The sequence below is a fragment of the Anabas testudineus genome, chromosome 12, assembly GCF_900324465.2.
Source record: "Anabas testudineus chromosome 12, fAnaTes1.2, whole genome shotgun sequence".
Taxonomy (NCBI): Eukaryota; Metazoa; Chordata; class Actinopteri; order Anabantiformes; family Anabantidae; genus Anabas; species Anabas testudineus.
Window position 1 is genome coordinate 17,378,409 of NC_046621.1, and position 25,136 is coordinate 17,403,544.

General features: G+C 39.6%; 1 protein-coding gene across 4 annotated transcripts in view; it reads left to right on the top strand.

Moving 5' to 3' along the window:
• Positions 1-25,136, top strand: part of nrxn3a (neurexin 3a) — a 125,001-nt gene that overhangs the window by 13,352 nt on the left and 86,513 nt on the right. For all 4 annotated transcript variants that reach the window (XR_003298632.1, XM_033326282.1, XM_026356426.1 and 1 more), the window contains exons 3-5: positions 6,770-6,790; positions 7,782-7,808; positions 9,484-9,495. Coding sequence is in view for 3 of the 4 variants with exons in the window: in XM_033326282.1 (XP_033182173.1) it covers positions 6,770-6,790; positions 7,782-7,808; positions 9,484-9,495 (60 nt within the window). In the remaining variant the exon portion in view is untranslated. The remainder of the gene's footprint in view (positions 1-6,769; positions 6,791-7,781; positions 7,809-9,483; positions 9,496-25,136) is intronic.

Genomic DNA, 25,136 nt, shown 5'->3' on the forward strand with positions numbered 1-25,136 from the left:
GAGGTTCAATGCAGATTAATTTGGGTTTAAATGTTCAAATTACTACAACCACATTTGCAACACTAATGAAATAACAATGTAATAAAGGAAATTCGATTGGTTTCCATGATTACTACCATTAATTAAAATGTAACAGTTTATTACACACTAAAAGCATCAGCCAGTACCAATACCAATCAAATATAACAAACACTAGCCACATATCCATAAGGGTTGTGAGTGTGTGCATGTAAGCGTGTTAGAGGGGACACACATATTGTGTAACACAGGATTCTAAGGCAAGGTAGAGGGCTAAGTTTCCAACTTGGCCTTTAAGCAAAAATATACTAAGTGGCACTTAACATCAAAGTGCGGCTATACAGCATGGAACAAAATATATCAAACACCAGAAGGGAACAAAGTCATAATAAAAACATACTGAGCATCCAACATAAATCATTTGAAATCAAATGACATAATACAGTATCAATATGTTAGTCTGTCTTTCCTACCAAATGGCTGTGGCCAACACTGGAGTGAAGTGGTATGTTTGGTCATCCCAATGCAAAACCCCTGCTACAACTTGTATCATGCAAGGTTTCTCCATCACCAACATCTGGTTCCTGTTGAAGACTATCTACCAGAACAATTGCTGGGACTGTAATACCAAGGAAGATCACAAACCATTTCATGTTGAGTGTTCTTTTGTTAGGAACTGCTATATTGGCTATGGAGCTGAGCTGGTCACAGGGGATATCAGTCTAATGTGTGTTACCAACTGCCCTTGCAAGTTATGCAGGAAGTATAGCACACCAGCCCTGAATAGGCGGACCCTGAACCTTTGGGCAAGGCATCTAATGTGCTGTGAAAAACACCGTAGAAAACAGAAATAGTCTGATATTGCCGTATATCATCAAGAGAACCACTGAAGAAAGAGGCAATTACATCTTCAGACCAAGAAGGATGCTATAATCCTGGAAAAAACAGTAACTTGAAAGGATTTCCATTGTCAAAAAAGTTGAGTTCTGCACCATCTTCAGCCATTAAATTAGGTCAGGTCATGAAAAGCCAGCTAGCCAACTCTCTCTGGAAAAGGGAAAAGCACTTCTACTGCTGCACAAAGATGAGGATTTACAATATGCTGCTTCTGCCATTGCAAGAGTAAAACAGCTGCATTATTTAGCCACATTCTCAGGATGATGCTTTAAATCTCGCCACTTGACAAGTCTTCCTGGAGGCTGAGAGAAAGTTGGAGAGACGTGTATGACAGAAGTGTTTTGAATAGAGCATTATTACTATTAGGAATAAGCATTGTGGATTAAGAACACATTCAACCCTTTTCCTGCCACAATGATGGACTGATGAGGAAATATTGGCCATTTTTCTCATGTTGAAACACATTAACTTTTATTGTATTTTTCACAGCACCTCTGCTGTGCACTAAGTAGAAAATCTCTTTCAATCTGCAACCATGCTGCTGGATGATTGCACTCTACTAGCTGTATACCACTGATACCCCAACATGAGCAGATGGCTTCAGCAGCCCTCCCTGGCTGAGTCTCCAGCTGCCCTTGTGTTCATCTCACTATAAAACATGGCTGATGGTGAAATCGGTCAGTGAGAAGATTATGGCTGTTACGATGATGATGATGGAAACAGCAATAATGAACCCTTCACCATTGTAATGACTCAATCTTTTATCCAGTGGGAATGGTGTTTGTATGTATGCACCACATGTATTGGTTTACCTTCCAGTGGCAGGAAAAAGTATGTGAACCTTATAAAATGTCAAGATTTTCTGCACTTGATTTGTCATAAAATGTGACCTGATCTTCATCTAAGTTAAATATAAAGCGTAATTCTGATCTTCCACGTCTTTATTGAGAACAACCTTAAAAATATCAGAAGTAGTATTAAACATGGGTTTTTGTGATAGTGGAAAAAGTATGTGAACGTTTTGGAATGAATAACTGGTTGACCCCCCCCAGGCTGCAATAAACTCAACCATGCGCTTCCTGTAGCTGTGGGTCGGACCCTGACCAGACTGGAGGAATTTTTAGCTCATTCTTCCTGCAGAAAAGCTTTAGCTCTATCATATTCTTTGGACGTCTTGTGTGTGTGACTCTCTTCAAGTTGTTCCATAGCGTCTCTGTTAGGTTCAGGTCTGAGCTCTGACTTAGCCACTCCAAAAAAGCCATTGCGCCATTGTTCTGTTGCATCACGCAACTTCTACAGAGTTTCAGCTAAAGAACAGACATTCTCACATTATCCTGAAGAGTCTTCTTGGCAATTCATCTCCCTCTCATTCACTGCAATCTGACTAGGCCCTGAGGCAGCAAAGCAGGCCCAAATCATGATGTTTCCTTCACCATACTTTACAATTGGGGTGATGTGTTATTATTTTAGGCACATTATATTTGTCAATACTCTTGACTTAGATGAAGATCAGATCACATTTTATGACAAATTAATCCAGAAAGCCATGGAATTCCAAAAGGTTCACATACTTTTTCTTGTATGTGCAGAAAGAACTGTTAAGCCAGCAGTAATGGGGAAGAAAGCTGAATTTGAAATACCTCATTAATCACTGCACACTCCCACTTTATCCAACACATCATGAATCATCCCTTTAAGTAATCTACTTTGAGCTCTAATCCCCTGGTATCCTCACCTCACCTTTTGGTATTGAATTAAAAGACAAAGTATTACTTTCACCTAGATTATGTATCCAGTGATGAATAAATAAGTTTGTCAAAGCCCCGCTGTGCCTTCTTGTGATCTGTATGGAACTATTTAAGGAATTTCTGAGGGGAACAGAAGGGCATATAGATTCAGCTCACAGAAAACAGGAACTCCTTGATATAGTAATTGTATTAAGTTAATGCTGGTAAGCCTGTCCCTGGGAATCGCACCTGTGAATGTTTTTATTGATTTGACTTGTAACTGATTAAATAAGTATGTGCTTGCATACCTACACACACACACACATGCGCTTGCACACTTAAGCCTAATGACAGAAACAGAGGCACAAAACAAACTGTCAAAGGAAATAGGTCAAGAGAGGGGACAAAATAATCATAGAGCAGGAGGGAGGGCATGTGAATACAGCTGAGAAGCAGAGAGACGTTCAGCTCAAACTGGTCTGGACTACAAGGGAATGTTTCATCTGTTCTCGACTTGCTTTTTTCTCCCTTACCACCAGTCTGGTCTACAGTGGTTGGAAGTACATTATGTCTCCACTGTACTGTCATATAGGATATTTAGTCTCTACATACAAACACAAATCACCCACAACATCCAACCCACTGACAGCTGAAGTGAATAACATTGATTGTCTTGTTACAGTGGCATTTGCAATGAGGTGGGATATAGAGACAGCCAGTGAACAGCCTTTTATTGAAGTTAATGTCTTGAGCAGGAATAATGGACGAAGTGTTAGGATCTGACAGACTTGACAAGACCCACATTTTTATGGCTAGACAACTTGGACAGAACATCTCCAAAATGGTTTTGTGGGTTGTTCCTGGTATGCAGTGGTCAGTACCTACCAAAAGTGGTCAGAGGTAGGACAATCAGTGAGCTGGTCACAGGCTCTTTGGCACTCAAGGCTGATTGATTCATGTGGGAAGTAAAGGGTAGCCTGTTTGATCCTACAGAAGAGCTATAGTAGCACTTACTGCTAAAAAAATTAATACTGTCTATGGTCGAGTGTCAGGACACACATGGCAGTTGCACAGTCGCAGGCTAGCCAGAGAGCCATGCTGTCCAACACTGAAAGTGCCTGTAGTGGACATGTGAGCATCAGATCTACAACATATAGCAGTCAAAGAAAAGGGCCTGGTTTGATGAGTCATGCTTTCTTTCACATCATGTGGACAGCTGGGTGAATGTGCATCACTTACTAAGGAAGAGCTGGGACCAAGATGGCGGTCCGTGGACTCGACAAGACAAGGGAGTCCACGCCTTGATGGGTTAAACTGTTTTGGCATTGAGGGACCCACAAAATATGCTGGTGTGGCCTTAATGTTGTGTCTGATATGTGTACATGTCTGTCAGACAGCACTTGTTTTATGGTTAAACCAGTGCAGTCACACAATTACCTGACACACAACAACTCTGTGTCCTGATAGTGAACATCCACGTAAAACAAAAAGCAAAATCACATGGTGACGCCTCAACTCAACTCAGCTCTACTTGCTTTGATTTTAGTAGCAGGGACTGCTGTGAAAGCTGTGAAACTGCCGTCACACACAGCAACAATGTTGGATATTGAAGGAATGCCACTCTTGATTTTTTGATATGTGACAGTTTATTACAATAAGTAGGCAAATTTGATTTCAAAAGAAACTTAAGGAAGCAAGATGAAAGGCTGCTAAAAAATTGTCGTTTGGGAAATACTTCACAGAGTATGAGCGTCAGTAGTCGGCAGTGTTTCATGTCACCTTTTGGTATCTCCTCAGCTTGCTTAGAACCTCAACGGAGGTGATATTGAAAAAGTACCACAAATTTTGCCCAATGTAAAAATAAAAAAAAAATGAGTAGAGTCAAGTTGAGTCAGTGCCATATGGTGGAATAGAGTATTAGCAAAAGACTAAAGTAAATCTCATATTAACAGTGAACATAGTTTGTTGTAAAAAGTATTTTTCTTTGCCTAAGCTCAAAATAAATCATAGAATATGAAATCACTCTGTACGTTTAATGGTTGTGTTCAATAAAGAAATGAAAGAGCATGACTGTGTGTCTTCTATTAGCTTAGATATATCGTGTTGGGTTTGGTGACGGTCTTGGTGAAGATCAGAACACGTTTCGTGACCATTTCGTGTCATTTCTTTCCACTGTTTAACAGTTTGGCACGATGACACAGCTCGAACGACAAGTTCATGAGAGGAAACTACACATGGTCCTTCCTTTCACTTTCTGAGTCTCGCTGTGTTTCTGTCTACCCTACACACACACACACACACACACACGCACACGCACACACCCATATCTGTGTGTGTTGCTGCACATACACACTTAATCTGCTTTAATCTCCTTCTGTCAAGAGTGTTCCTCTTCTGTTGGTATTTGAGTGTGGAGTTCAATGCAATGGAAATCTCAACTAAATCAACTGCTTTGGAAGGCACACAAAGGAATTGAAGCTTTAGTGAGATTATCCAAACATGCATTCACACCCACACACACTAACACGAACACAGACACACACGCCCAAATGACCAGTTGACCAACTCTTTCAGTGTTGGAGAACAGCTGACAAAAGTGAATTAATATCTAATGCATATCTGATTGACTTCCATCTGCTTGCATTCACATTAATACCCTAACATGCCCAATTAGTCCCCACTAAAACATTTAATGCATCTCAACTCAATTACGTTTTAATTCATTTTCCAGCTACTTCATCTCTGTGACTCCTAATTGGATAAAACCACATATATCTGAGTCATCATAGAAGAATAGAGATTTTGATTATGAGCATTGTCTCTCTTAGAAATCCCTGACATGTCCATTATTTGTCAAGATAGCTTCTTAACTTCCATGTCAACAAGAAATGTCATCAGTATTCATGGTACCAAGAAGATGAACACTGATGGTTTTTGTAGCTCCCTGATTTTTTGAATGTTTAACCGTTCAGAAATTGATTCTCATATTACATTTAACGTAAAGGTGTATTTTAACTACACTTCCAATTATCATAGTCATCATCATATCATATTAATGTAGGTTTAACTTGGTATTAGATTGGAAAGGAAATAAATGGTATATCATTATATTACTTCACTTTGAAGCATGATTATCAGTTAAGCTTGGCATCTGAGCAAAGTTCAAAGTTTAGGTCTTAATAAATGATAAATTACTGTAAATGAATACTAGTCATAGTAACAGTTTTGTTTTTGCTTGACAACCTTTTCTTATCGTAAAGTTTTGTTTCAACTCAGACGCATCTCGCAAACTCTCTCTTTTTCTCTCTCTCTTCTAATTTGTCTCATACATTCACACATTAAAAAAATGTTCTCCAATTACCTTCATTAAATCATTTAATCAGTGTTATAAATCCTTCTGTAATATATAGTTATAATACATGTTAAACATGAATATATTTAGCCTAGTTTCTCAATTTTTAAAATGGATTTAAGTAATGAAAATTAGAACATTTCTATTCTATGCTGATGACACATGACATTATCCTACCTTACCCTGACCCTTTTTTCCCAGAAGGTATAACTAGTTTTGCAAGACTAGTATGGCTTTATTTTGGATATTCATTGTCTTCAGGAGAATCCTGGATTCTATTATTGACCCCTTAGCTTCAACTATGTATCTCCCGTTCCACAGAGGCAGTTGATTAATACACTAATCAGTATGGTGCTGTAGGTCATATGCTTTCATTTATATTGGTTTTGTGTATGAAACTTAGCAACAACACCTTCAGATGCTGATAAAATGCAGTAATGTGACTTAACTGGGAGGTGTCAGGCAGAGCTACATGTGTATATGATTGTGTGAGTGTGTGTCTGTATGTCAGTATGTGAGGGGAAGAGATGCTTTTCTCTTCATAATGGAGATTTCTCTCTGAATTTTATCTAATTGAAACCAAACGTTGCTGCTTTATCTCCTCGTTGCTAATTCTTCTCCATCTTAAAGAACATGCACATGGTTGTGCCCACTGCCAGCCATCTGCATGGAATGTGAAGGGTATAATCATTTGCATGACATCAACATGCAAGTAATATGAGTGTTTCTAATGCTCTGTTTGTTTGCTTGTTTTCTCTGTCTCCTTTTATTCCAGAGGTCAACAGCAATACACCAGGTGAGTTTGACTTGGGAAAAACTGAACTTTTGCAATTTGTAGACTTGTAGAGCCTGTTTCCAGACAGGCTGGAATATTGCATAACAGAGTATAGATAGTACTATATAGTATTTATAGGGAACTGGTGAACTGGCTTAAACTGATATTCATTTCTCCATTGTGGTCTAGATGTGTATAAGGCTGTATGTGCAGTAATTGGCACATATAGTAAATTTGTTTTGAAAGACATAGACTCTTTGTCAATGCAACATTAATAGAACTCGTTCCATCCATGTTTTGACAGAGAACATGAAAAGCCAGTGATAATAAAAATAGCTCTGCGCTGTAGGCTGGAGGAGTTGGCAGCATGCTAATGTTTATCAAAAGGTCATAATTTGCCTTGTTTTTCCTGCCATTTGGTGTTTAATGTTGATTTTAATGTGGGGTAATTTCACAATTTAATTTTTGTCTAAATTTGGTTTTCACACTGGGTACTAAAATAAGCTGTAAAGAGTGGGCAAAAGAAATTGATATAACATAATATAACATCTGACGTATTAGAATGCCAGCTGTGTTAGAGTGTCTATCCAAATCAAATCTAAATCCTTAAACCTTAAAAGTTTGGGGAAAATTGTGGAAAAAAACAACTCTATTATATGAAACATGTGAAACAACACAATATTTTTGCCAGATCACTTGACTTATGGGGGGAAAAGTCCGTTTTATCAGGTTTAATGTAAGGTTTCAGGTAAGTGAGGCCTGTTATAGAGCTTTAGGTGGAGATGAGGTTTGAGCATGCGTTTACTTCTACTGACATGCTGGTATGTCTTATGAGGAAGCCTCCTTCTCAGTCATGGGAAGCTTTGACACCTGTCAGTGTGTTTTGATGTCATGCTTTCCCTCCTGGGAAAAACATGTAACATCACAATACCAATGAGTATTGAATCCAAGTGTTCTCTTTTCTCTTTTGCTCCTTCCCTTTTTTCTCCTATCCCTTTCTTATCCACTCAAGGCCTTGCACATATGATGGCAGAACAAGGTATGCCTCTCTTTGCCTCTTCTCAACCATGTCTTCGGTTTATGTGTGTTTCTAGTGTGGAGCTGCATGCTGCTGTATGATGCTGAATACACATGGAACTGCATGGTTATATTTACAGTGGCAAGAAAAAGTATGTGAACCCTTTGAATAATGACCTCAACACAAAGCTGGAAAGCATTACAAAGTGATGTCAAAGATTTTAGAAATTCCCCAGTCTGCAGTTAGACAAACAATACTCTACCAAGAAGTGGGCAGTGGCCAGTCAAAATGACTCCAAGAGCACAACAAACAGGTAAAGAGCAACTCTGAGTTACAGACAAAGATTTGAAGGCTTCATTGGAACTGGTTAACATCTGTGTTCAGTACACAGTAGGTAAAACATTGAACACTAAGTCACACAAGTCAGAAACCCAGACCTCAACTCAGTAGAGATGCTATGGAATGACTTGAAGAGAGCCACACACGAGACATTCAAAGAATATGACCGAGCTAACTAGCACTATGAGGTTTTTATGGTTATTCTGAATAAAGACATGAAAGATCAAATTTTTTTGTGTGTTATTATTTTAGCCACATTATAATTCTTAATACTCTTGACTTAGATAAAGATCAGATCAGATTTTATGACAAATAAATGCAGAAAATTATGAAATTCCAAAAGGTTCACATATTCTTCTTGCCAAGATTGATTATATTCAGATTTGGAATGTGATTTTACTTTTCTGCTGTACTGCCCTACAAAGACAGAATGCACAAACCACATTTTCAATCAAAACAAATCCACTGTCTTGGGGTGGTCTCAGAGGATGAGTCCGTGGTCTGTAAAACACCTTATTGTTAAATGAATGACCGTGACATCACCAAGGAGACGTCCCCTCTGGAGTCCTCCTATCATGGTGCCAGTAAGTGTTCAAGTTAGCCGGTGTAGCAGCAGGTCAGTGGGTAGAGTGGTCAGTTGTTGGCGGCATGAGGCTCCAAGCCATATATTGAAGTGTCCCTGGAAAAGACACAGAACTCTCAAGCTGTCCAGGATATACCCCAGGCTGGGGTTAAAATACAGAAGGAGGCTTCTGACCGGAAGGGCATCTGGTGTAAAAACATATGCCAAATAAATGTGCAACTCAGTCACTCCACTCCACCGACCAGTAACAGGAGAAGAACTTTCTCCTCAGCCTTACACACATACACTAGCAAAACACACAGGATGAATACTTATGGAATACAGTACATATTAGAAGAAATCATTTTTTCTCTTCAGTAGGTAGACACAGTACTGGCCTGGACCGGAACTGCAACTGATGGAGTAGTCGTCAGATTAATGTTGATTACTTAAAAGCCGAATGCTTCATATAGTGGACCACACAGATTAAAAATGAGAAATGGTGCTATGCAGTTTACCTGGCTCCGTGCCTCTGTAGGGCAGTTGTGTGGTATTCAGATGTTCTCCTCTAAGTGACGCGGTTGCATGTGTCAAGTGTTTTGTGATGTGCTATTGGATTGCAGTTGCTACCATGCATCCATTGAACGTGCTGACATGTATTCATACACTGTATACATTGATATGTTTGATGTCCGCTGGAATATGAACTCACATTTCCTCTTCTTCTCCCTCCCCGTCTGGGCTCTCTTGGCTGTGGATCCTTTGTTCTGTCTACGCCTCCTCCTGCTCTTCTAGCTAAAAGTAAAGGTACAGCTTTTTCGAAATCTTTCCTTTTCCGCCTCTCTGAAAAGCGACGCTTGCTCTGTGAGTGTTCAGGAGCAGTGCAGTGTAATGTGTTTGATGCTTTAATGTGTTTACTTGTCTGTGTTCAATGTGTCTTCTGTAATGGTTTTTCACCAAGGGTGTTTGGATTAAGTAATTAAGCCAATCTTATTTTGAAGGAGGAGCGAAAAAAAAAAAAAAACAGAGTGTGGTTTTGTGTCTTCTTAATGTGTGCGGTTTTATGATGCAAAATGAACAGTTGCTGTGGATCAGTTTTCACAAGAACGAGCTTCAACACCCTCCTCCTCAGTAAAGTATCGCTCATTTCTATGATTGGCTGATGCAGCAACGGCCGGACAGTTTTTTATTTTTTTTTTATTTTAGCAAATCCATTAAACATAGTGGCATTAGGAAAAGTTAATTAGTCTTATATTTAGATTACATTCCAATATGCTTGTGCAAGCTTTCAATCAAGCCAATCATGCAGAGGTAAAAATATATATATATATATATTTACTTTAGAATACTACATTTTCTGTTATAATTTCAAGTCACTTTTTTATATTCCATTAGCATGAACATTTTGAATTCATGCGTCCCGTCAGGTGCTACAGTGCAGGAGTATGTGTTGGGATCTTCAGAAGCTGTGATTGGTTGCTGCCCGCTGTGTACATCCATAATCGCGTCTCCCATTCACAGAAACAAGCTTGTGTAAGCTCCTGGAGGTTCCTCTCCCCTCACCACCTGTCTCTCTCAGTTTTTGCTGTGTCTAATCTCTGAGCGAGATGGTAGACATTATTAGGCATCAGGCTCCCTGTCGCCTCCTGTTAGTCAGACAAGAAGCTCCATTCTGGCTCTTTTTTGCATGGAGGCTCACTGGTGGCAGCGAGGCAGATAGAAAAAGACGGAGGGAAATAGGAAACTGTGTCTCCAACATCAAGGAGTCATATTTTACTGTCAAGAGCTGAACCAGAGAATGTTTTATGTCTTCGGGTTAGATTATTTTTCTCTCTCTTCTTTAACACCAGTCTCCCTCTTTGTCTGTAGTCTCCATTTGTCTTCTCATTTTCACTCACTTTCGTTCTCTTTCTCTATACTCTTTGCTCCTTTTTGCCTTTTCTTGACCTCTCTGCCCTCTTTCTAAATTAAACAGCAGTTTCCATTTTTATTTGCTTTATTATCTATTTATGTTTATGTTTTATTATTTATTTTAGTTTAAATGTGCCTATGATTGTTGGTGGAGTGCCAACACAGGTCACTTTACCTGGTCATTATCAAAGCACTGTGCTATGCAGTCTTCTGGCCACTGATAAGCATTAATACTCATGGATGCTCTTTAAACTGGCCTTCCTGGATTTAATGTCAACATTGAGCCTCACCTTTGTTTTATTTTTAATATGGTGCTTTGTTATATTGGTACATATCAAATTCACTGTGCAAGACTGGTTGGGTAAGCACTGTTAGTAGAGCTGTCACATGCACTTATTTCACTCTATTTGCAGTACTAGTACTAGTAATAGTAATAGTAATAGTAATATAACCCATCAACCTTTGTTTATGTTGATAAACAATAATAACTCGGTTGGGATTAGGCACAAGAACACCATGATTAGGGTTAGTAAAAAGATTGTAGTTAGGTGGTTAGGGTTAAAAGGAGTACTTCCTTAATGTTACATGGCTGTTGTCATGATTTACAGTAATTGAAACAAATGGTTTACATCGTTGAAAAGTCATTTCACACTTCACAAGACAACATTTCACACTTATTCTCCTGCGAGATAGTCCAGGCTTTTTGACCCAATCACACGCCCGTGTCCTCTTAATGTGCACTCTAAGTACTGCATTACCTAACTTTCCTTTGGTCTGAAGAAGTACTTCAGCCGCTGGAGGGGCCTCATTATCATCAGCAGTTGTCATGGAATTTAAAAAGCACTTCTCCTCAGACTGCTGATACAAGATACAAGTTTTTGTGGAATCTGCCAGTACAGTCTAATAGTTTCTAAACTGATGGTACCACTGTGGTTAAAAGTAAAACCATCATCAGTGATAAAGACTAATATGAATGATTATTTATGTACCTTTTATTTTTTGTGCATAGAACTCACACAGATTTGCTAATTTATCATTGTTACAGTGCAATTTTACATGTGGACCAACACTAGGGGGGTTAATCCAATACTATGTTAAAAAGAATAGCAAAATCCAGAGGACCTTATCATGACTGGACTCATGAAGGTCATGGTGGTTTTAGAGTAGAGAAGGACAGACATGTTGGGGGTTGGTGGTAACTGGGGGGAGGGGTGTGGTGGTGGTCCATGGACAGTTGCGTTTTCTGCGCTTGACTGAGTTGCTGGCAAGTGAGCCAGACATTGAGGGCGGGGATAGCCTAGCATCAGTGACAGAGGAGGGTGGATGGATGGGTGTGCCTGGAGGCTCCCCCCCCATACGCATTGTGCTTACAATAAGATAAGGTTCAGAGAAAAATAAAATCTGTTTGAAATGGCTTTTTTTGAAATAATAACCCTTCTGACAAAAATTTAAGAAGATCCCCATTAGCATGTCTATTTAATTAAAACTTCCATTGGGAGACGGGGTTTGAATCCAGCTTGCAACCCATAGGGGTCCTTAGCAGATCCCCGCTACACCGCCTACCTTTGTACTTTAGACTGAAGCGCTGTATAAGCGTCGTTTAAATGTAAATTTTATCTCAACATCTCAAGACACTTTTAAGTTTAAGGTTTAAGAGTTGGAGCGGCCATCTGCCTCAACCGGTTGGGGTGAGTGGAAAGAGGAGAGAGAAAAGAACAGCAGGCAACAAAAAACAGCAAAAACACTGGGCGGGTCAGTAGGGCCAGTAAAGCACTCTCCAAGGCCGAGGATACCTGCAGAAAAGTACAGAGAGAGGGAGACAGAGAGGAGGAAACACAACTACAGGAGAGAGAAGACACAAAGCAGGTAGCATGACTTCAGATTGTCTGTTTCCAAGTCAACAAAGTGCCAGTCTTCAATAATGGATCAAGAGGTGAGAACTAAATGTGTCCATATGAATAATTGGGTAATAACTAAAATGTTAGTGGGAATGAACCTGTGAGTTTTTGATTTGACAAAGTCATGATTATGTAAGAATAGTAGAGTATACAGCTTTGTATTAATTAGAAGACAGGGGCCATAAACGACTGCAGAAAGTCTCTCTCTTGTAGAGTTTGAATCATGGACCATATCACTCACAAATATCCAATATGTAGCAGTAACAGTGTGTATATCCTTTATTGATGGATATGATAAATGTTTATAGATGTAAGGGGATAATTTGTGTAAATCAGTATTCACATATGCACGTGGATACAGTAAACTCCTTTAACTCTACATATATAGATCACTGTCCATAATATTAACATATAGTCTAAATATAACAGAAGGGATGTAGAAAATACACACACTGACACCTTGTCATGTGATCAAACCTACTCTTGGCAAGTTATTCACATCCGAGCTGTTCATGCAGTGCCATACTGTGCTGTGCCCTGTGCTAGCAGGGATCATATGGCAACAAACAGCAGTGGCAACAAAAACAACAGACCCAGACGAAACAGAAAGAGCACAGTGCTGATAAACTCCAAGTCGTCCCATGTCTACTGTTTCCCATCTATTTCTTAGCTGCAGGTTCTGTTATACCAGTCAGTAGAGTTTAGGTTCCAAGCCCCACAACGTCTGTGCACTGTCCACGTGAGCCCACGTGTAAATACAGTAGGTAATAGTCTGGAGTATTCGCAGCAAGCGAGTGGGTGTTTCCTTTCAGTCGATCTGCACATCACCTGAAAATATAGAGTTATTCCCCAGGACTGCACTTTCTTTCAGGAAACCTGAGTTATATACATAAAGTGTAATTTTGTAATCATGTGACGTGCACTATTGATGTGCGAAACAAAACACAATTGCAACAGCTTGAACAAGAGTCAGACTCATGTCATAAGTTATCTGATGACTGTAGAGTTTTTTACACACCATCACATTATCACATTAAAATACAGATTCAATGACACATTATACCAGCTGGTAATAAGGTAATAAGGTGTAAACCTGCAGTACCATAAAGAGGATTCAGACAATCCAGAGTGGACTTTATTTCCTGCCACCACTCATGCAGAACTAAGACTCACCAATGATCATTTATTTTCTAGGCACTGTGCTGGAAACACAAAGCATGTGTAACAATAAGCACCAGAAGCTTTCTGAAGACTTGTTGGACTTGACTTGGCACTTACTGGTCTTGACTAGGAACCTGATTTGGAACTTGTTGGTGTTTTGTTTTTAGATGTTATCATAAATCTTTTTTTGAACCATAACAAGCGTACAACATACAAATCAAACATAAGAGTCTGTGTCCTTGTCCAATTCTGTTTATTTAAGATAGGATTATTAATACATTTCTTAGAACACACTTATTACTAATTAACTTACAAGAAGATGGTGCTCTATGAACAGAAATACTATATAGGAGGGTTCTTAGACTTTCATAGATTATATTTGAAACCATGTGTGGGGTGGCTGAGTCATTGAGGGGTCCCCACTGCCCATAAGAGTGGGTGAGAGAGTTGCATTTGCAGCCCAGCATTAATGTTTGAATACACTGATGCCAAGGCTCCCAGCTTTCTCATCAATTTGTAAATGGGCTTTAGAGATGCAAGGGGGTATGTTTGCCATAAACAAATGTGAGTTAATTGAATCCGGGTCCTTTAAAAAGACAAGGGTAGGTGTATAGGAAGATTTTGGCAAAGACATAAGAACCTTGGCAGTGGGACCATTTTGATAATGTTGATACAGGCAGTAAGTGAAAAGGAAAGCAACCTCCATCTACTAATTGTAGGTTTGAGTTTGTCTTTCTTATCCAAGAAATTTAACAATCAATAGATGCTTGTGGTTTCTAGAGATCTTACATCTGAGGTTAGAATGTAAAATGTCTAGTAACTCATTTAAAATGGTAGAAATGCCAAGAAAATGGGATCAATATTGTTCCTGGGAGGAATAAATTCACCTTTGTCTGAGTTAACCTGATAGTTTACCAAAAGATTCAGACGATTAGGAACTGAAACAGCTGGATCAGATAGGCAAATCAACAAATAATCAGCAGGTTACAACAGGTACACAGGACCCTCTTCAGTAACAAGTTTCACAGCTTGGATATCTGAACGCTCGCTTATTGCTTCTTCAAGAGGCTCTGAAGCAAAGAAGACCTGAAAAAGGGGATCACCCTGCCTGACACCACGTTGCAAATCAAAGGGTTGGCATTTATCAGAGTTACTATGATTGGAGAATACTGGATTGGAGTAAATTAATTAGACCTATAAAGTTCACTCACATCCCAAATTGTCTCAAGTGTATAAAGCAGTGTTGTAGTGCAGTGACTGACTAGATTAACATGTTTGTCTACAACCAGACAACTAACTGACCAGTTGGCTTATGTGTGGTTTGTCCAGTGTTGTAGGTTTCAACTTGTTTAAGGTCTCTCCAAGCTCCATCAGAACCTCTTGCAGCTATGTTTTATCTTCCTGTTAGTAGTTGGGACAAACATTGAAACCAGTTTTAGCACAGGTGATTTGAGCTTCAGTTAGTTAGTGGTAAAATAAATAATCAGGCACAGTTAGTGTAACCGTTCTGACTGTTAGAGAATTCAAACTATGATTCTTAATATGGCTGAATGGTTAATGGTTAATAAGACAAAGGTTGTTTAGGCAGATGATTACAGATAATTAGAATCAGTTGCTTTGCTTTTGGAAAAATAATAATTCTAAAATGAATCAATCAAATTCTGAATTCTCTTCATATTCTATCTGCCTCTTTTATTTCTGTACTTTTGTATAATGTATATGAGAACTGGTGTGTGTAGCTGTGTTGTGTTGTTTTGTGTTGTGTATTGAGGAGATCGATGTTTCCTGGAGAGCAGCAATGAACTCACTCAATGGGTAATGAATTGTGGCTACATTATGCAGGAGTATGCTAATTAGATAATCAGGATTAATGCACCACTGTGTACTCCTGGTAACCTTGAGGAGAAGCTGATAATCAGGAGATGATGAGCACTGGGAATTCTCAGCGTGTAACCCTTCCAAACTTGGGAGGGTATTATTTAGGTAAATGTAACTATTAGGTCGTTCTCTGTATTGGCAGATACCCAATATTAATCAGCAATCAGTCAAGCTTGTTCCCAGGTAAAAGCCTATTTCATTTAAAGCTTGGCCAACATGTTTCGAGGCCAGTTCCAGCATTAATTAGAAAGTTTGAAAGCATAAACATATTGAACACTGTTAGTGTTAATATAAATATATTACAGTAATAATCATTGTAGATTATGAGTTTGCTTACACGCTTACTAAGAAATAAGTCGTTTTACAGTGTAAAAATAATGGATAAACTTTGGGATGGAAATTGTTAATTATGCACAAACTACCCTTATCCTGCTATATCTGTGGGAAGCTATTATCAGCCATGCCAGTTATTATTGTATAACACTGGCTGTGCCAATATGCCTAGAAAGATTGTACTGTACAATTTGGCTGTTGAGAATTTTGGACTCTGTTTAGTTATCAGTAACAGTTGAGCCTCAATCAAAGTGCTTGGAGCAAGAGTTATTTCTGTAACCAGCAACTGAGAAAGGGATAAATACTGTAGGCTCCCAGTACTGTATCATATTTGCATTTATCTGGAAATACAAATGCTAGAAAGAGACTTTAATTAGAGGCACTAAATAATGTTGGTTAAGATTATAGTGGTCAGAACTTTGAACCTGATGTGGGCAGCTACAGGAAGCCAGTGCAGAGCTCTAAAGAGTGGTGTAACGTGTGATGAGATGTGCCGCTACATTTTGGATCATCTGGAGGGGTTTGATGCTGCAGTAGTTGAGACGAGATACAGTATATCCAGAACCTGCACAATGAGTTGTGTTGTATCGTCCGAAAGGTAGGGTCTGATCTTTCTGATGTTGATGTTGATGAGGGCAAATCTGCATGCCCTTGAAACAGAGATGTGGTCAGTAAAGCTCAGTTGATCATTAATGACCACTCCCAGGCAGACTTAGTGGGGACCAAAACTGCAGACCCCATGTTGATGCTCACATTGTGTTGTATTGAAGGTCTGACTGGAAAGTCTTCTCTGTCTTGGAGAGGTTGAGCTGAAGATACCTTTCTCTCATCCAGGCAGAGATCCGTGACGAGACAGAGAAGTCATCCGTTGGAAAGAACAGGAAGAGCTGTGTCGTCAGCGTAGAAATTAAGACCCTATGCATGGTTATTCTATAAAATGTTACCAAACTGATTTTACGTGTAGTTCTCCCCGTGTTTTTGTCTTGTCTTGTCTTTTGTATTTGACGGAAGTAAATATGTTTAGACTTGGTGCACGATGTAGTCTCGCATCTAGTGATGAAATAGTCCATTAACCTGTAATGAGCAGGTAGTAGGTGATAAATGAGGAATGAATGCATATTGTTCCTTATTGTGGAGTAAACTACATATGACATTGTAACATTAAGAGTCTGCCCTGAAGTGGAGGCCGTAGTGAGACCAAAACCACCCTGGTGTGGCCAAAAGAAGGGGCAGCACTACTCACTACAAATAAATTACAATACTTTTATCCAGGTAAACAAACATTATGATTTTAAGTAAGAGTTCAGTCCCACCTAAACTCTTTTTAGCTCTTTACATACAAATTTTGAGTGTGGAAGTCTGGAGTGAAACGAAGGAGACTGGTAGAAAACCACAGATGGGAAATAAAGACATTTACAGAAGTCACAGGTAAGAGTGAGTAGGAGAGTCGGAGCCTATGAGTCTTTTACAAAGGAGAGAAACACTGTGTATACAGTATGAGCAGGACAGCACCGCATAATGTTATCTCCACTGAACAGACTGTTTTAATGATATTTTGAAGCACAATGCATTGCTTGTCGCTATTCTTGAGATTGACAGCACTTACTAAAATTTCACTTTCCTAGATGATAAATCTAGTGTTTGAGCCTCGCGAGCCTGTTTACGTACTGTAGATAGTACCCAGCAATGCAAACACAGAGATGTGGAAAAACTATGTATGGCATTTAGGATTAAAATAGGAAAGGGAGCTTATGAGTAATGTGTAAAGTCCTTTTAGAATTTAGTTTGCTAGTGTCTGTGGAAGACGCAGAATAACACCCCCAGCTTGTGTATTTGTTCATTCTATGATTGTGATGGTGTTTGCAGGACACTAAAAATCACCTAACAAGTGTTTCCAACATACAATGTGCAGGGTCCTATCACCTATTAATCTGTCATATATAATATGTCACTGTGCTGTAGCTACCAGTATCGGTACTGGAAACGTGCAAATGTTTTGTTTGAAGGTCGGGAATCCATCATCCTCTTTTCAGTCTGTGAAAATGTCACCAACTTATACTAACTTAAATGTGACCACTGATGTGTGAGCTGGAGACAGAGACACAGCCAATCTAACAAATGGAAAACACTTTGACCAATCAGGGTCTGGCCAGCATGCAGGGATTTAGGGGAAGATGAATTCCCAAGTGTATCAAAACATTCTTCAGGATAATGTGAGAATGTCTGTACATCATCTGAAACTCTGTAGAAGTTGGGAGAGATTTTCACACCGGTTCTTGTGATTTCTGGTCATTTGTCACTCACTAAATCTGAGGTTGGTAAATAAAGCACACACACACACGCGCACACACACACACACACACACACACACACACACACACACACACACACACACACACACACACACACACACACACACACACACACACACAGGCACACAGATCTCAGCACTGTTTCCTGGGACTGTGTTTCTGCAGGCATCACTGTGTGTGCACTGCTCTGCTCTCCATGTGTGTTGACCTGAGGGCCTCAAGTGCTTCTATAGCAGGGTCCACTCCATCTCTTTATCCAGGTACAACCAGAAATAACATGACCCACATTTAAAACCACACACGTAATTTATGTACCAGGAGACTCTGAGCTCAGACTCTGTCATCATGAAGAACTGGTGGATTTCTGACCCTCGAAACTTAGTTAGAACCTACTCTACCAACTGACTTTTAGTTGGCAGTGCTGGTTGCAGTTGTAAATCCCACTCCTCCATTAAGAGTGGAGGTTAAAATATTTTTCTTTTTTCCACATCTTTGGTCTATGATATCAAAAATCCCAGTCTTTACAAGCCAAAGTGGCGCTCTGAGCTTTTTCCCACAAAGAGTCACTGAAAGCAATCCAGCGGAGCACTGCTGCATTGTCGATGCATACAGTTCAGCTGAAGATGTCAACCCCAATAGTCCAATTTCCCCGAGAGCAAACACATTTCAAGCCACGGAACGGTCCCCAGACGACGTTTGAAAGAGGAGGCTGTGGGGGAGTGAGAAAATGCTTCAGGGGAAGAAAAACATGGCGTCGATGTGGGAAACGATTAAATCCAGATTCTTACTGACAACATTCCCCGCCGTGCCCCCTCCCCATCCCCACCCCCCAGAGGGGGAATGACATGGGCAGCGGCACAGAAATAAAGATGGAGGGAGGGAGAGATTGAAGAAAGAGGTAGAGATTATGAGTGAGAATGCCCTGGTTATCTTAATTAAATGGAAGTGCATTTCATCCTCCTCCTATTGATTGTTGCCAGTGGCAGTGTGTGTATTTCAAAGGAAAAGTCTGCCCATAATGCACGTTTGGAGGATGAATTAATTTATTTACTTATAGCGGACGTGACTATTTAAGTCAACAAACGTATTCAAAAATGGTCATTGAAAGGAAAACAAAACTGACTCCTGAGAAACAATGTCCAGCTGCCAGACTCAATTTGTTTTGCTGCTGCAGAACAGTATGTATAAACGCATGACACATGATATGCATGTACATCTGAAAAGGTGTCTGTTTGCAGTGTGCGTGTGTATGAGCCTCGCCCAGGAGCATTGTATCGGCCCATGCTCTTACCAGTCCAGCCAGGTTGTAGACCGACGCATTTTATTTTCCTTCCTTTCCTCTTCCTCTGCCACCCCCCCCCCTATTCATTTTGATGTTGGAAAGTTAATATTAACAGTTTTGTCAAGCGCACTGTGCTCCAGGCAACACTGCTTAAGTATATCTTTTGCAATTTAAGTGACCTGCTTTCTGGCAGGGGCTTTTTCCCATTACTGGGAATGACATTTCATTTAGACTCCATCATTCATCTTTCCCACTTTGGGCTCCAGCTCTTGCACCCACCACCACCACCGCCCCCTCTTTCGTTTTTTTTTTCTCTTACCCCAAACACCTCTCTGTCTCCCTTTAATCCATCATCTCTCAATCTACCTTGACTATTAATTATGTTTTTTTTTACTTTAATTTAGTTTTATTTTACCTCTCATCTCACACAGTAACTATTTTAAATTTAAATCAGTCTGCTCATTTTTTCACACTATACAGTTAATAGGTTACAGAAACTGCACTATACACTGAATGCAAGCATGTATGCCATCCACGTGAGTTCCCCACAGGTGAAACAACTCCTATTTCCTGCCATCCTGGAAATGCAAATATCTGTAATCAGTCATCAGGGATTGACTCAAATTCCTTCAAGTCGTCACCCTGTGGGCTCCAAAGTTTTCCCTCCAGTGCTTCATGTCAAAGATGCAACAGTCCTCACACTTTAAAAGAGATAAATAGAAAACGAGACAGGCAGGAACAAAGGACCTGCCTTGTTTCAAATATCCAGAGGGATAATAGCACTGAGTTGTGTGTATTTTCATATGTGTGTGTATCTTTAGTGTACGTAGACGCTCATTTTCATTTACATTTTGTTCGCGTTCACTCATGCACAAACCTGCGCTTGTTTAACTGTGTGTCTATGTATAGCTAACGCTTTGTCCAGAATGAAAAGATGTTTTAATGGGCTTTTAATGGCCTTCAGTCGTCGAGGACTATACAGCACTGAATCCCGGTCAAGCTGGCCACATTTAAAGCAAATGAGCTTTTATGATTGTGTAGGGAGCAGCTATAAAGAAATAAAGAGCCCACTGGCAGCACCTAAAGTCACCCTACGTCATACATTTATAAGTTGGACATGTCATGATGTGCTAAAATAAATCTGTGTGTAGCATATGTAAAAGCAAGCATGTCTCATAAAAATACATTTTCGTATAAGTGATTTGTTTTATATGAAATGTGAACGCAACTGCATTGTTTTCTATTACAGTTCATAATTAACATAAGCGGCACATTGAAAATGCATTAACACTTAATATATTAGTATTAATAAATCTAACTGTTATGATATGTAGGTTAGGATATATTATGTTATCATGTGCATAAAAGAATGGCTCTGTTTGAAGTAGCTTATTAATCGCCAGAAGTTGGACCGTCCTCACAAAATGAAGCTAAGAAAGTCAGCATAACATACTGTAGATTACTAAGTCAACGACACTCGAAGCATTTCTGACTTTTTCAACCAAAGCCGCCATCTTCAGTGCAGTGTAACCAGCCCATGGCATGTACCCACATCCTCACTATTTTCTGGCTGCAACAGCTCCACTTAGAAAAGCTTTGATGTGCTCTAAGAAATGGATTCATTATCGTTCCATAGTTGATCCACATATTTGCTCTGCATCTATTATGTATCTGCCGAGAGGCTTGTCGGATAAGTAGTGTGGAATTACATAACGCTCCCCAGTTTGATCAGTGCTGCATAAAACGTGCCCCAGTGTATTCACCAGTTTATAACAGACTTTTTTTTAAATAAGGCTGTTATAGACCTGCCTGGATAGAGATTTATCTCCATATTATTTAGGAGACGGCGATTGGACCAGTAAAGAGATAAAAATGTATTCAATTCAACCTTCAGTTGTCAGCAAGAACGAAAAAGGGACATATGCTGATGTCTTTCAGCTATAGCTCATTCCCACTGAGGGTGTGGTCAGCAGAGAGTGAAATCTGCCACCTACTCTGTCAATGCACCTGTATAGGTTTTGCATAGATTTTCTTCTTTGCTCAGTCCTTGACAGTCACAGGGTGCCTTCCCACATATATATACATACACATTCATATACTCAGCTTTTTCCATTGTTCCACATGGCTGAGTTCCAACAATCATCCAGTCGCTTTTAGTCAACTATAAATGCAGCAATCATGAAGTTATGACGGAGAAATGGGGCCGTTCTGAGGAGAGAACTGCTTTGGTATTGCCTTGCTCTTTGATATTCTCCATGTTCGACTGACTGACTGGCTCCTATCTAAAGTGTTTGACCCTAGAGAGGAATTATCACTTCGGAAACTGTGAGATGAGGAGGAAAAACTAGGAAAGCAGCAGTTTCAGCGTTGAAGGTCACCTTCATCTTTCAATATTATATTTCAGCAAATTAAAACGTTGGTGCTATCAGATGGTAGGAAAGCTAAGCGGATATACACACCACATCAGGCTGGCTGAACATATGTAGGAGGTGAAGAATGCCTATCACTGATTGATCTCCCTCTTAGATTACCTTGTCTTATGTAATTCCCTGTCAGCATAATTCAGCTGCGTATATTTTCCTAAAGCGGCCTAAATAGGAGAGGAAAACATTTGCGCTGTGTACTGTTATTGGAAATTAGATTAGCTTTTTTATGACATACCTCAGGGCTATGCACCGAGCCCACAAAGCTTTTTAACATTTATAGGTTCAGATAAGAGAATTTCAATTTGTCTCATGCATAATGCTTATTACAGTCAGGCACCAACTTTGACACATCAAAATCTGTGAAGTCTTATTCTCTGTGTGATCAGTCTGAAAAACTTTAGACACATATTGCAGTACTATAGTATATAATGCGGTATTAATAACCACCCCCACCCACAACAGCATTAGTCATTTGTTCAACTCTTGAAGCAACCTATGTTGACATTTTTCCTGACAGGTGACCTTTTACAGCTAAGGGTAATTACTGTCCTCTCTAAGTAGCAAAGCTTTTAGTGCTGTTATTGTCTCTACCTAATACGAGGCTCCTTCTGAGAAAAGTATCTGTGCCTTTAGCTGTTAAATGAATCACCACATTCACCAGCTAGTGTACAACTTTGTCTGCTGCCACTGTCTACTACTGCAGGAGCTGTGCAGGTAGTGGGATCAATACTAATAAACTCATTACTCTATACAATTCTCCCAAGACACTAGAAGTGTAAGAAGTGTAAAAAGTAGAAGAAATCAGAAGAAATCTGACTGTGCACAATGACAAGAAGTAAAGTTATGGAACAAATAGTGGGTAATTATTATGTTACCAAAGGTGCCCTACTGAACCATAGTTGTGACCACAACTTGTCTCACATGATACTAGACCCCATAGGCAGTTTCCTCTATAATGAATTAACCCATTTAGATATAAGTGACTGTCATCGAGCACCAAGACAAACCTTTTCAGACAAACTAATTATTTGTGACCACAATACTCATATTATATTATATAAAATATCTTATACATAAAATGTATATATGTAGATATAGATGTCATATAATGATGTGTTGAAGGCTTGCTGCATATTTTCGCTTTCTTTTGGGAAATAGAAACACATGGCTTGCCTTGTGCCTTTCTGTTTACCCCCCAGCATTGAAAAGGGAGATTTCTTCTTCTGCACTCTCCTGAGTTCAATAATGGCACTCATTTCTAGAGGGAGGCTCTCCATGTTTTTTGATGAAGTGGCTTTTTCCAGATAGAGGTATGTTGCTATAGGTAAGACACTAGTAGGGTAAGAATGTCAATGACTGTGCTGCAGAAGGAATCTGACTTTAAACAATGGCAAAAGAAAAAAATGCACTAAAGGTACGAAATCCCCAAACTCACATTCAAATAAAAGATAATGTCCAGTAAATAACCTATAGTGTGTTGGCTGACACACTCGCGCCCTGCTGTCCTGTTGTGTGTCAGGTTAGTAGACTGTGATGTTGGCTTGGCCTGTCTGTTTGTTTGATGTGTGTTGGTAGAAAGATATGCTGTGTTGGCCCCGGCACCTGTACTGTTGCTCTGCCGTGGGTGTGTGTCACGGTTGATGAGGTAATACGGTGTGAACATGAGAACTAAAACTGGCCAAGTCTGGGACCTTTTCCAAATCTACACACACTCACGCATACATAAAGTCTCTGTGTCCTTCTTGGAACATGATCAAGCAGGAGGTGGCCCCTTTCTGACTCATATCCGCAGTCTTCGTGGCAAATAAATAAAGCAAACGTCTGCTGGGGGTTTTCTGCTTCTTGCTTCTTGTAGTTAGATGTGTGTAAGTCATTCATTGATAACCTATAGATAACCTACAGGAGCACGTGAGACGAGAGAACATTCAGAACTCATACTTAACAACAGTAGCATCTGTCTGCTTTTATCTATTGATCATATACATATACATATATATATATATATATATATACATGGATACATTTATGGATACGAGCAGTTGAAATGACACTGGTTACATGTTGTAACACCAGCTTCTATGAGTATAGGTGTAACTAACATTGGAAGCTGACACATACAAAAGTGTGGTAACCTAGCAAATTACAGCTCTCTAATTAATAAATAATTAGTTAGTAATTATTTCACAATTTAAATTAAATAAATGCAATTAGTGTAAAACTAACTAGTTTGAAATTGTATTATAATGATCAGGTAATTTTCCCAAACAAGTATGAATGCATTAGTTCGAACTGGGTTTACTTGATTCAATTCTCTATTTTCTGTAGATATATTTTGGTCCGGTGCTTTCAGTGGAGCAGTTTATGCTCTAAAAAAGATAAAAATACTACTCAGATAACAGTTTACATGGCTACACAAGCACTGGAGGGGTGAGAGGGATCCTCCCATGATTGCTGGACCTCTCTTTAAGAGAGTTTTAAATGATTGAAATCCGGTCTCGTTGTCACCTTGGTTTTGAGTGGATACGTCCTTTGAGCTTTTTCTTTAGCTTAGAAAAACAAATTCTCTCTGCTGTTTTAGGCTGTTTTTACGCTGACATGAAGCAAACTGAGGCTAGAGGTGAGACATGGCTGCATTAAGAGCCCAGGGCTTAACCAAATTTTCTACTATGTTCAAAATAACATTTGTAGGAGCCACCTTGTTTACCCTGCAGCAGCAGCATGGAGGCAAACCAGTTTTCATCCCTTGGGTCCTTGCAATGAACTAATGGAACTACAGCAATGAATCTCCTTTCACCTTCAAGCATCTCCAGTGTCTTACCAAGTGCTGACTGCACTGGGCACATGTGTTTGTCTCTGTTTGTCCTGACACATATCATATTGTGTATGCAGACAACTTGCCCTCAGGCTGAATGTGGCTTTACAGAGTACAGTACACTGCAGAGACACTGGCTCGTGCTTTGATTACGGTGAAGAAGAGGTAGAACAGAAAAACAGAACCACAAACAGACCCAGTTGGTCAGTGTGAATTAGCAATACCCTATTCACACATGGACTCATTGGGCATTATGTGGACTAGGGAAGAGGACAATGTTCGGTCCAATTGCTCCAGACATTTGCCTTCTCACATACATCTCCTCTGTCATGTCATACCTACATTCTGAGTTGCAGTGCACGTCTGAAAACAGCTCAGTACAGACTGACAACACACAATACTGGGCTCTAAAAGTAATCACAAGGATCTAAATTT